The sequence below is a fragment of the Lolium perenne genome, chromosome 6 (assembly GCF_019359855.2).
Source record: "Lolium perenne isolate Kyuss_39 chromosome 6, Kyuss_2.0, whole genome shotgun sequence".
NCBI classification, from domain to species: domain Eukaryota; kingdom Viridiplantae; phylum Streptophyta; class Magnoliopsida; order Poales; family Poaceae; genus Lolium; species Lolium perenne.
Window position 1 is genome coordinate 40803044 of NC_067249.2, and position 12753 is coordinate 40815796.

Consider the following 12753-nt stretch of genomic DNA (forward strand, 5'->3'; position numbering starts at 1 on the left):
CTTGGTGGAGGTGAGCAGGGCGCCGGCCATGGAGGTGTGGAGGTTGGGGAATAATGGGGAAGATGACCCCAAGGGGTATCCCTTCCCCAATTTATAGTAGGCTGCGCGGCCGGTCGGGCGCCCGGTCGACCGGACCAGGCGCCGGCTGAGCCGGCCCAGCGCCCGGTTGGCGCCCGGTCAACCGGAAAATCCGGTCATGGACCCGGTCCAACCGGGCCAGGGACCGGCCAGCCCAGAATTGTCTAGTTTTGCCTCGTTTTGCCCCTATGCTTTGTGTAAATGTGTGTGAGTGCTCAAATGATGACATGTACATATAGATAGATAGATGATGATGAGATTAGCATAGACATGGGGTTGGAAACACAAAGTTCTCTAGGCATACCCATTGGAGAGAAAATCCAAACAAGATGTGAATAGCAACAATGGGCATGATTCGAAGTATATATATCAAGAATCATAAGTCATTTGGAAATGATGTTTGCAATAAGATCATTTGGCCTTATATAGTCAAATCAAGTTGTAATGAAGGCTCAATGAGGGGCGGGGCATTACTCCCCCTATGTGAAAGCGCAAATGTCATGAGACCGCGAAGAGACATGCTTGGGTCCATATAATGACATTAGGTCTATTTATGTTGCACACATAGGTATGCATCGTACCAAGACATGGTAGGATGACTATCCCCATATGTGCTATGCCTCTAAGCTAGGTAGCAAGATAAATGCAAGAATATAGTGCAAGAAGTTAATCAATCCAAGTTTTTAGGATCAAGAATACCAAGTTCTCCTCTCAAGTTAACAAAGCGGGCTTCATCCAAAGGCTTAGTGAAAATATCCGCCAATTGGTAGGTTGTTCCCACATGAGTGAGATCAATATCCTTATTGGCAACATGATCACGTAGGAAGTGATGGCGAATGTCAATATGTTTGGTGCGACAATGTTGAACCGGGTTGTTGGCGATCTTTATTGCACTTTCATTGTCACAAAGAAGAGGCACCGTACCAAGAGACACACCATAGTCTTTCAAGGTTTGCTTCATCCATAACAATTGAGTGCAACAAGATGTCGCGGATATGTATTCGGCTTCGGCGGTGGATAGGGCGGTGGAGTTTTGTTTCTTGGATGACCAACTCACCAATGACCGGCCAATAAATTGGCAAGCCCCGGAGGTAGACTTCCGATCAACCTTATCACCGGCCCAATCGGAATCCGAATAGCCAATTCCTCCTATAAATGTTCAAAGACTACTCGGCCAACCAGGCCATCTGAGAGGGGCACATTGATCTGGGTCGCACGTTTGTGAAACCCACCTCCCACTTTCTTCCTCAGCCGTCCGTTGTGGTGAATTTTTTCTCACCAGTTGCTTCTCTGGATGAGTCTATGGCGCCTGGGGCCAGCTACGTGCGGGGGCCAACGGTTAGAGACAGCCAAATACACTCGTTCGGGTCGCCTTCCGTCTCCATCCGCGGGACAGTGAAAACCTAGATCGAGACATCCAAATCCGCTCCCCAATCCCCGCCCCTCCCTCCTCGCCAATCCTCGTCTCACCTCCTCCCGAATCAGCGGAGGCCAGCGGCGCGCCGCCTCTCCCCCGAGATCGAGCCGATCGTGGGCAGGATGAGGTGTTGCAGGAGCGCGCATAGAGGAGGAGGGCGTCGGCGACGCCTCGTCCTCTCCTCTTCCCGTCCTCTCGTCTTCCTCCGTCCTTGACGTCCCACGGCTTGGGCGGCCCATTTGGGTGGTGTCGTCGGGGGTGGCGGGTGGAGGCGAGGCGGGCGCGGCCGGAGACGGGCTGGCGCGGGGCGGATCCGCGGCGGCAGCGACCGGAGGTGTTGGGCACGGCCGGAGACGGTCCGGCGCGGGGCGGATCCGCGGCGGCGAGGCAGAGGAGGAACGGTCAAGAATCGCAGTAGGAGGGGCGGGATCCGGGGAGGACATGCGGGATCTGGTCATGCCGGTTCTCCTCTGCGTTGCTGCTTGGGCTGCTCCCTCCTCGTGGCTGCCTCGTCTCCCCTAGGTAGGAAATCAAGGGCTCCACTTCTTCTCTTTTGTTTTCTTCATTCTCAGATGGATTCATTGGGTCTGCAAACTTTCTTTGTAGGCTTTGGAAGATTTGGATGGAGCACAGGTCGGGATTGGTGGTGCACAGGCGAGCTCGGACAGGGGCGGGCACAGGCGAGCTCCACCTACAGCAGGGAGCGTCACATCCCAATATCTACCAGGTAAATCCTAACCCTAGCTCATGTATTTCCCGATCTGACAGTGATGGTCATGGTCAGGGATCTGCTGCAGACACTGTAGGCTTTGGAAGATTTGAGCACAAGTCGGGATGCTCCCGTTCATCTTTGGTAAGTGTGCCAATGTGCAGCATCCTTGGTAATCTTCAAGTCTGCTGCCTTTTATTTCTCACTCGGTTTGCCCAAGTTTCTAATCCAATTTTTGTGCGTGAATTTGTAGGTTGTTTCCTTTCCCCTCTCTCTACGTTTGGAATCCCATGCCAAAATCGAAGGTCACAACCCCCAGGCGAACATTGCTCCATCTGATCTCTTCGTGTCCTTTTTATAAAAATTCTAACATGTTTGGTTGTCCAATCTGTCATTATTTTCTTGTGGATTAATGAACAACTTTGTAGCGATGCAGCAAAGCTATCCTCCCGTGGGCCTTTCTTCCAAGATTTTGGGATGGGCTGTGTCTTGCTTGACATGGTATGCACACCCATTTTCTGGTTCCACAATTAAATATCGAATTATATCCGCTGCTTGGTTCTTATCTGCATAGGTCTGCTTGTTCTTGAATCATTGTCAGTAGATGTGAACCTGGGAATGACAAATGAATAAACTTGTTATGACTATGGTGAACCTACATGCTAATTTAGTTCCTCTTCCTTTAACATGCTTAACCTCTGTTGTCAGAAAAGTTCATGTGAGAATTACTGTTACCAATTTATCGAGTTCAGAGAAGATGGTATTTGTTTCCTACAAACAATCATGCCAATGCGTGAGCTGTCATCTAACTCTATGCATATGTATACCTTAAATGCTACAGGGAAAGAGAGAGCGTTTTTACACGGTGTATAAATATTTTCCTCAACCAGATTTGTTTTCCCATATCACTGCGCTTCAGTTATTTGCCTTGATAAATGTTCGCACCTAATCACCACTGTTTCTAATTTAATCAATTTAGAATATTTTGCTGTAAGTGGATGATCACATGCTCCTTGTTTGGTTTTAGATAATAGTTATTGGACACTGTATCCCTGCACTTTTTTAGGATAGTGATCGTCTTCATGTTGTAATATGAATGCATCTAGCCATTAAACATTTTGCAGGGAGACGTTCACATAATGAGAGCTGCTCAAGGATGCTTCTATCCTCAACATGATTCCTGGATACAACACAATATCAGCAGCATATGCATCTTGTAGTCTTTGTTCTTTTTTTTTGTGAAAACTTCAGTAGTATTCCTCTATATGCAGCTATTTTTTTAGTTAATGCTAATTATGACTAAAATCTTAGCACAAAATGCTTTTATATACATCTATATTTATCTATAGCTGATATCAGGTTTTTGCAATCAGAACATGTATTTGCTGCAGTCCAACATAAAAGGCGAGGGTGCGCCGCGAGCACCGCCAAGCCGTGCGAGGAGCCTAGGCTAGACCAATGCTGGAATAGGGTCACACTTTTGTTTGGCACGCAGACAGGTAATGCCGGCAGCTGCATCAAGCTACATTTGTGCGCAGCACACTCTCGCTCGCATGTAGTTGATTTTGTTTGCATTATGCTAGCAAACCTAGCCTCTTTTTCTTCTACATGACACTGTTTATTTCTCTTCCAGATGCTATTTTTTCGGTTGCTTCGATGTGTTATAATGGTTTCTCTGGTGCGAACACGAATATTTCTATTGCATATGTACTCAGTGGTATTCCAGGCAGACCAGCACCGACACAGTCTTCGCCAAGGTACTTCCATTTGTAGTTTTACGCCTTCGTTTGTCTCGTGCAAAAATCTAAGCTCATGCTCTGCTTTGCTTAGCAGGCTAGGCGAGTTATGAGAATGATGTGAGATGGAATTGAAGGTGAGCAAACAATTGAAGCTTGTTAAAAATGTATGTACAGTGTGGCCCTCTAGCTATAAAGTGAGGTGGAAAGCTAAGGTGAGCAGAAAATCAAAGTGAGCAAATTTTGGACTTTGAATTTGAAGCATAGCTGGAACGTTATAGTTGATTTGAATTAATATATTAGAAATGACTAATTTTCTAGCTACAGACTGATATGGGGTTTAGTTATGTACCACCTGCAATATTCAGAAGATAGTTTATGAGTTGTGTTATAGGCATTTCTTTCAAACTTTTACTTCCACCAAATACTTGTCTCCTTTATTCCCAGTCCCTTAAAGTTATGTCTGCATGATTACTTTCCTGACCATTGAGGACTATGAGAATATGAGTACATCCAACAGAAACACATTTTCAAGTCTGCCTACTTGGTGAGTGCAACGTCAACAGTGTCGCCATTGTCTGACACCCTCAACACTGGCTGGATGCGCTCAATGTAGAATTATGTCAATAAGCAGTCTGTCGTTGATGGCCCACATGAATCGGCTCCTAATAGCACGGAAGTAATGCATCCTCCTTTTCTTTTTTTTGGCTCATAAATTTAAGATGCTCCTTCCCATAGTGATGCTAACATACATTTGTTGGTTGTGCAGCCTGGACAACAACTGTTAAGTGGTTTGGTGTTAAGAGTGAGTACAATGTTCTTGTTATGTTCGTGTTGGGACCAAGCCTGGAACATTTTTTCTGCTCTTGCAACAGAAAACTGTCGCTCAAAACTGTGGTTATGCAAATGGTATGCTCTACAATTAAGCTCAGTTATTCTTTGCCATTTTGTTTTTTATTGTTAAATTGCAGAGAGAGCAGTCATTTAGCTTAGACAGCTTGATGTGAGGGTGTAACTGCTTTCTTCTCTCCCAAATAAGCTTCCTGGAGATTTGTTAGATTCATCCTTATTTGTACTGGTATAATAGAACACAATTCTACCAGCTTTCAAATGTCTCCGAAGATGCGGCATCATCTACTTCTTTTAATTTACTTGTTTTAACAACTATAAATTGCAGGTGCTACTCTCGTTGAAAATTATTGGACTCGAAGAATTTGAAATGACTTTACCTGATGAACCTGACGAAAGAGAGGGATTAGTTTTCTCAAATTTGTTGCACCTGACACTACCAAAAGCGCATTTCAGAATGGTGTCTTCAGGTAATTTTGCCTGTTCCATTTGCCCTGTATATATGTTGGGTATCTGGCTGTTATGGCCTAGGAGGTAATTTCGCTCCTCTTGCAGCCTATGCTCCCTTGGGGCGAGACGCCATTCCAGCTCGTGTGTATAAAGATCCAGGAGATAAAAGTGTTCCGCTGCTGACCAAGCTTGATCCTTTTGACCACATGGTAAGTTGGCTATATTTTTGTGGTTTCGCATCACATGTACTCTGGTTCAACGATTCCGATGGTGTGCTTTGTTCTTCACACAGAACTATTGCAATATGATGTTTAGATTATATTGTCGGAGAAAGGTGTAGGCAATTGGAAACTTCCTCAGTTTAGCAGTTTGAGGCATATAATTTTCTTATGTTGAAGGCAAGATACATCATTATTTCTTCTTGTGGCTGAAAGGGATAGCAAGTGTCTTTGAGATCCTATCAGTATTAATTGATGTATACAGAGATTAAATTTTGACATTCATATATTTATGAGGGGCTAGAAGACTAATATATCATTATATAGTAGGAAGTAAGATAATTACTTTTCCGTTGATTCCCTTTTCGGAAATTTTATATTCATATCTTTGATATCAACACTCGGAAGGTAAGATGCTGGTTAATATTCACTTGTGTGGCATCAATTTGCTCATAATTCTGCTGTTGCATTTCTTGAGGAAGTAAGCCGTGGTGCCATGATACGTCTCCAACGTATCGATAATTTCTTATGTTCCATGCCACATTATTGATGTTATCTACATGTTTTATGCACACTTTATGTCATATTCGTGCATTTTCTGGAACTAACCTATTAACAAGATGCCGAAGTGCCAGTTGCTGTTTTCTGCTGTTTTTGGTTTCAGAAATCCTAGTAAGGAAATATTCTCGGAATTGGACGAAATCAAAGCCCAGGGGCCTATTTTTCCACGAAGCTTCCAGAAGTCCGAAGACGAAACGAAGTAGGGCCACAGGGTGCCCAAACCCTAGGGCGGCGCGGCCCCCCCCTTGGCCACGCCGCCCTGTCATCTGGGGCCCCTGTGCCCCCTCTTGACTTGCCCTTCCGCCTACTTAAAGCCTCCGTGACGAAACCCCCAGTACCGAGAGCCACGATACGGAAAACCTTCCAGAGACGCCGCCAACGCCGATCCCATCTCGGGGGATCAGGAGATCGCCTCCGGCACCCTGCCGGAGAGGGGAATCATCTCCCGGAGGACTCTACGCCGCCATGGTCGCCTCCGGAGTGATGTGTGAGTAGTCTACCCCTGGACTATGGGTCCATAGCAGTAGCTAGATGGTTGTCTTCTCCCCATTGTGCTATCATTGTCGGATCTTGTGAGCTGCCTAACATGATTAAGATCATCTATCTGTAATTCTATATGTTGCGTTTGTTGGGATCCGATGAATAGAGAATACTTGTTATGTTGATTATCAAAGCTATGTCTATGTGTTGTTTATGATCTTGCATGCTCTCCGTTATTAGTAGATGCTCTGGCCAAGTTGATGCTAGTAACTCCAAGAGGGAGTATTTATGCTCGATAGTGGGTTCATGTCTCCGTGAATCTGGAGGGGTGACAAGAACCTCTAAGGTTATGGATGTGCTGTTGCCACTAGGGATAAAACATTAGTGCTATGTTCAAGGATGTAGTCACTAGTTACATTACGCGCAATACTTAATGCAATTGTCTGTTGTTAGCAACTTAATACTGGAGGGGGTTCGGATGATAACCTGAAGGTGGACTTTTTAGGCATAGATGCAGTTGGATGGCGGTCTATGTACTTTGTCGTAATGCCCAATTAAATCTCACTATACTCATCATGATATGTATGTGCATGGTCATGCTCTCTTTATTTGTCAATTGCCCAACTGTAATTTGTTCACCCAACATGCTGTTTGTCTTATGGGAGAGACACCTCTAGTGAACTGTGGACCCCGGTCCAATTCTCTTTACTGAAATACAATCTACTGCAATACTTGTTCTACTGTTTTCTGCAAACAATCATCTTCCACACAATACGGTTAATCCTTTGTTACAGCAAGCCGGTGAGATTGACAACCTCACTGTTTCGTTGGGGCAAAGTACTTTGGTTGTGTTGTGCAGGTTCCACGTTGGCGCCGGAATCCCTGGTGTTGCGCCGCACTACATCCCGCCGCCATCAACCTTCAACGTGCTTCTTGACTCCTACTGGTTCGATAAACCTTGGTTTCTTACTGAGGGAAACTTGCTGCTGTACGCATCACACCTTCCACTTGGGGTTCCCAACGAGCGTGTGCTTTACGCGTCATCAAGCTAAATTTCTGGCGCCGTTGCCGGGGATCTGAAGAAAAGTTCCACCACAAAGATCTCTAACTCCCACGTCAACTACACGCCAGCATGCCACTGTAGTTGGCTTCCATGGAGATGCTTGTTTTGCCCACCACAAAATAATGTGTGAGTTCGGATTGTCATGCTATGTGCATGGGCACATGGCCACACTGTAGAGAACTGTGTAGTATTTCTTTGCACTTGTTTTGATAAGCTATTGTGTATTCTTTTTGCATAAGATTTTCATAAGTGCATATATTGTATTTTTGAAGGACTTTCTCAAGAGCATTGTCTCTGACAAATTAGCAATCACTTACTATAGCTATCATCCGAGAACTGCATGCTATAACTTTTTGCTAGAACTAGAATGCGGTGTGTCATGAGTGGTTTATTTAGTTGCATAATGAAGTTCTATTATTGTTCGTTGCGTCCAGCATGTTTACCCTTTTTTGAATCGCTTCACTTCTTTGTTGTCAGGCATACATATCTTACATGTGGTACCTGGCAATAAATTATTTTTCCTTTAATCCATTCAGTGCCTGTTTTCTCTATGGTGATTGAATGATTGTTCTTGCTTTGTATCTGATACACTCCACTGCTATATTTTTTTAAAATATGTTATATCCATTCCACCACAATGCCTCTAACTCAGATTTATTGTCTCAAAGATGATAAGAGAGATGCGGTGTGAGCAGTATTGTTTTGCTTTAAGAAAACTTTTATATATTTGTGTATATGCAGTTAACCCATATGAGTATGTGATCTACTAAATAACACCGAGACAGTCCTAGGCATGAGTGAAATCAAGGTATTATTGTTATAATTCACTTTACTATACTACATGACCTACTTATTTTTGTATTGTATTGTCCTGAAGTATTTGGAGTTCCATTCATAATACCCTATTGGTGTGGGCATACAAGATTCATTTGTTAATATTACCGTGCTCATTTATATTGTGTAACCAAACTGAAAAGATTAAAGGAATCTTCGATCAAGTCTGTTTGATTGTTTACTCTATAAAATAAATTAGAGAATTATTTTTTGTTTGATCATGTATCTTCAGTCAGGTGCATTTTTTATTTGCTAAATTTTGCGTGCTTTAATATCTGCATGTACATGATCAATTTGGATTCTTGTCATTTTGGTTCTACCAACGAAAATTTTGGTTCTAAAGATGATGAGTTTCAGAATGTGGTTAGTTCTGAGTATTGTGCCATTATTATTTTCTCTCTTTGTAGATGAATAATTAGCGGGATTGTATAGACCCGTTCTTAGCTCTATAAGCATTATTGTTCTTTAGTTTTAGCTGTGTTGATTATACCACTTTTGTTTTCTCCCATTGCAGCTAAATGATTAGCAAGACCGTTTGGACTGAATAATGTTCCACGCGAGAGAAATAGCATGCTGATATTATCCTGAAATAAAAGCATAGGGAGGGGACGAGTGCTATCTGTGTGTTTAATTTTCATGACTATGAAACTCAGCTCATCCTTTCTTTGATTCTGCACTTCGATACTTGGTTTGTTTGATTCTGCACTTTGATAATTGGTTTCTTGATCTGAACTCAGTTTGTTTTAAGTTATGCTCCCTCTACTCATTACTTCTGATACTTGGATACTTTGAAACTGCACTTTGATGCTTTGTTTCTTTGATTCATCCTTACATAGAATTGCCTCTATGGAGCCCACCCCGGGAGAGGTGGAGGCCTGCGGATCGAGCTGGATGGGGTGGCCGCCGTGGCGCGCGGGCGAAGAAGGAAATGTTGTGGCACGTCCCTGAAGAGGGCATCGGCGGTGGCACGCCAATCGAGTCCACCACATCCTGGGCCTCAAGATCTTCTCCGGCTGTGGCGATAGGAACCGCTTGCCGCCGTCGTCAAGGAAGCTGCACAATATGATGGTGGTGGATCCCGCAAGACCAGGGGAGTTTCCATGAAAAGAAACGTGGTCAATGGCTCTAGGTTAATTTTCTCTCTTCTTTTATCAGCTCCACGGGGTTGCTCAGGCTCGGTATACGTGCCTGTTCGCCCTCCATGAGACCGTGTATCAGCAGTTGCAGTTCTCTGCTCGGCGCTAGCCTTTGTGTGGTGGTTGAATTTACCTTGGTTTGCTGCTGCAGGGTGATGTGGACCTCCAGGACAAGGTAACGAGCAAATGCTTCTTCGAGGCTGAGATCGGCGGGGAGAGCGTGGGCGAGGTGGTCATCAAACTCTTCGGCGAGGTCGTCCGAAAGACGGTTGACAACTTCCGTGCCCTGTGCACTGGTATAGCAGGCTAATCAATACTATGCAAATTAGCGCTCTGTTTTGGTTGGGAAGGAGACAAAGGGTACGTATACAAGGGCCGCTTCTTCCACCGAATCATCAAGGATTTCATGATTAAGGGTGGGGATTTCCAGGAAAACAATGTAAGAACTATACACCCTGTAAAGTTCGCACTTCATTCCTACTCCTCCTTACTATATAACGTATATCAATTTGAGGAAGAATAAATTGTCAGGTTCCCCGTTGTTTCAGATGGTGCTTTATGCAACATTTATCCATTGCTGCACTTATAGGGTGTAGTGATGTCTCTGATTCAGATGTTACATTCTTCAGGTCTGAAGAGCATTAGTGTCCTCTGTTCAGCTTTTTCTCTTCGTCTATTCGGCAGCCGCTGTTGGTGGATGACGGCAGCCTCAGGTGGTGCATGGTGGTGCCTGCCACATTGCCTTGGGTCCTTATGAAAAACAAACACATAATATTGCTTTGGGTCCTGTTATAGCAACATTTTTGTTATGGCCAAAACATACCATTTCTTTGTTACAAGTAAGCTTCATTTCCATCATAAAAAAACTATTTGTTTGGTATGAAAATGAAACCATGAGCAGTATATCTCTTGATGAGTGAAATTCTGCAAATGTAGCAATTTCCTTGGTCGTGTAAAATTTGTTCTTGGTGCTTGTGTAATGATGTTTATTCAACTATGGGAAAGATAAGTACCCCTCTGTTCTCTTTTAATTGACTCAAATTTAGTACAAAGTTGTACTAAATCTGAGTCAATTAAAAAATAACGGAGGGAGTACAACATTGCATTTTTTAAGAAATGATCATGTAAATATCAATAGCGGTGAATTAATGACAATCTGTTTTTGTACTTTGTGTTATCTTGATAATATATCTCAACTCCTATGTCCAAACAATTCATTTTATAGGATTGATGTTGCTTGACAGGATTTGTTCCTTTTCTTCCTCAGGAAGTCTGGGTTAGTAAATGTATATCATCTGAGTCACACTGGTCTGTGCGCCATCAGCAACTTTAGAGTGGCACTCTTTTCGGATTAGGGGTTTATTCCAGGCTCATTACACTCAGAGGATATATCAACTACTCTTCTTAACACCAGGTTTTAGTTTTCCCCTTTTTTCAATTGGTCTTGTTTTGTTAGATTTGATGGGGGCACCAAACCTTAGATTGTTCAGATATTGTACTACTCTCATTCTATCGGATTGTTTTTCTTTCTTTCAGAATTAATTCATATTGGTTGCAGCTAAACAATACATAATGTTACACTACTAATCCACTCGCGTATTGCTTGTGTTACAGGAGGAATGATGTCGCTTGCCATGAAGTCGAAAACAACAACTAGGCCAAGTGTGTAGTAGTTGATGGTGGAGATTTGAAATATTGTTCGTGAAGGATGCTGATGTTATCGCTAAACTCAAGGACTTCCTGAAAAATAATGTTTCTATCATCTATGGATGTCCTGAGTATCTATAATGGGATCTTACTCAATACTTAATTTGTTATTCCTCTATATCCAGATGCTAATTGGATATACATTTCACTCCAAAAATTGAGAGGGCTGATTCAATTCCAAACCCACAGTCAATTATTCCAAACCCACTGATGCCCTGTACTGTCATGTGCATGTCGGCTCTCAAAAGTACCAGCAACATTTGAGAGCATCAAGAGGAGAGTCGTCGGTGGTGAGCGTTGAGACGCTCCATGCTTCTGACTACACCTCTTTGTTATGGTAACCAGCGTGTTCATATAGTATTTTCCTTTCCACCTCCATCAGTAGTTGAAAATTACAAGTTAGTGTTGAGATCTTTCAAATATTATTAGGATACAAGGTATGCTCCGATACTTTTTTCTTTCCACTTCCATCAGCATTCTGATATTATATGTTAGTGCCGAGATTTTAGTGTGTTGTATATGTTATTAGCAATATTAGTTATGAGATCTTAATGGCATATGCTCCCAAAATTCAGTAGTGCAAAGTGGTTCTGAATAGGCTTCATACTGAACCTGTATAATGACATAAGAAAAGTTAGAAACATAATTGATATGGTTTTCTTGCTTTATATCATCCCAAATGAAGCTGTAATTTCTGATTATAAAGCAAAAGTTCCTAGGTGGTTGCAGATATAAAATTTCTAAGCCAATGTAATTCAATGCAAGTTGCTTATATTTTTTAACATTCAGTAGGAAAAGTAAATTGCACTTACTATTTTCTGTTCTTATTTTATTTTGACAAAACATGATATTTTCTAAACTATTTGATCTTAGCCTTTCCTGTATGCTTTTGTAGTCAGAAATGTATTTTATGTTACAGTCTTGATATTCGTGTTCCAGGGAAAAAGCCTGTGGTTTGATCAACTATTGGTGTCTTGCTGTGGCTACTATTGGGAGATCATGAATGCTCTCTTCACACTCAGAATTTGTACACAATAATATTATATCTACTATGGAAACTGGGGAATAAGTGTCAAAACAGTTTTGTCAAGAAACCGATTGATGATTTGGTATATTACATAGGCCCATTTTATCACTTTCTTCCAGTTTATGGCCTCTTTCTGATGTCTTTTTTCCTTTGCCCGCTATAATTGATGTATTAGTACTCTACTGGTTCCTTATACTCCTATTTAGAGGTTTTCCCGTTTATCACTTTCTTCCAGTTTATGGTCTCTTATTGATGCCTTTTTTCCCTTTGCCCGCTATAATCGATGTATTAATACTTTACTGTTTCCTTATACTCCTATTTAGAGGTTTTCCAAATATTGATATGGAGTTTATTTTCAGAATCTTGTCATGTCAAGAAAAAAACAATATAGTTTACACAATTCAGAAATTCTCAATTTGCATAAAAGTGAATACTCTTCAATAGGACTATGTGTTACTTGCAATACTAATTTGACGTACTCGCACAAA

The 12753-nt window shown here is 42.4% G+C and overlaps 1 protein-coding gene and 1 long non-coding RNA gene across 9 annotated transcripts; both read left to right on the forward strand.

Moving 5' to 3' along the window:
• The first annotated feature begins 2080 nt into the window (after positions 1-2080).
• LOC127308272 (uncharacterized) lies at positions 2081-4187 on the forward strand. Of its 2 annotated transcripts, none has more exons than XR_007856381.2 (6): positions 2081-2222; positions 2280-2348; positions 2458-2705; positions 3329-3703; positions 3838-3961; positions 4038-4187. It is a non-coding gene; the product is annotated as an uncharacterized lncRNA (long non-coding RNA). The 2 variants fall into 2 exon arrangements; XR_007856382.2 differs by having other exon boundaries at positions 3578-3703.
• Positions 4188-4415: 228 nt separating this feature from the next.
• Positions 4416-12489, forward strand: LOC127308271 (uncharacterized). 7 transcript variants are annotated; one of them, XR_011746705.1, is made up of 12 exons: positions 4416-4619; positions 4710-4849; positions 5118-5259; positions 5345-5448; positions 8303-8369; positions 8910-9083; positions 9232-9524; positions 9683-9970; positions 10161-10370; positions 10776-10945; positions 11146-11575; positions 12178-12489. XR_011746705.1 is itself a non-coding variant. In XM_071821606.1 (11 exons), exons 2-5 carry the CDS (start codon positions 4766-4768, stop codon positions 8919-8921), a joined length of 342 nt encoding a protein of 113 aa, XP_071677707.1. In that variant the 5' UTR covers positions 4416-4619; positions 4710-4765; the 3' UTR covers positions 8922-9083; positions 9232-9524; positions 9683-9970; positions 10161-10370; positions 10799-10945; positions 11146-11575; positions 12178-12489. The 7 variants fall into 7 exon arrangements, 1 of the variants encoding a protein (XP_071677707.1); XR_011746703.1 differs by having other exon boundaries at positions 10799-10945; positions 11146-11675; XR_011746701.1 differs by having other exon boundaries at positions 10799-10945.
• The last annotated feature ends 264 nt before the right edge of the window (positions 12490-12753 follow it).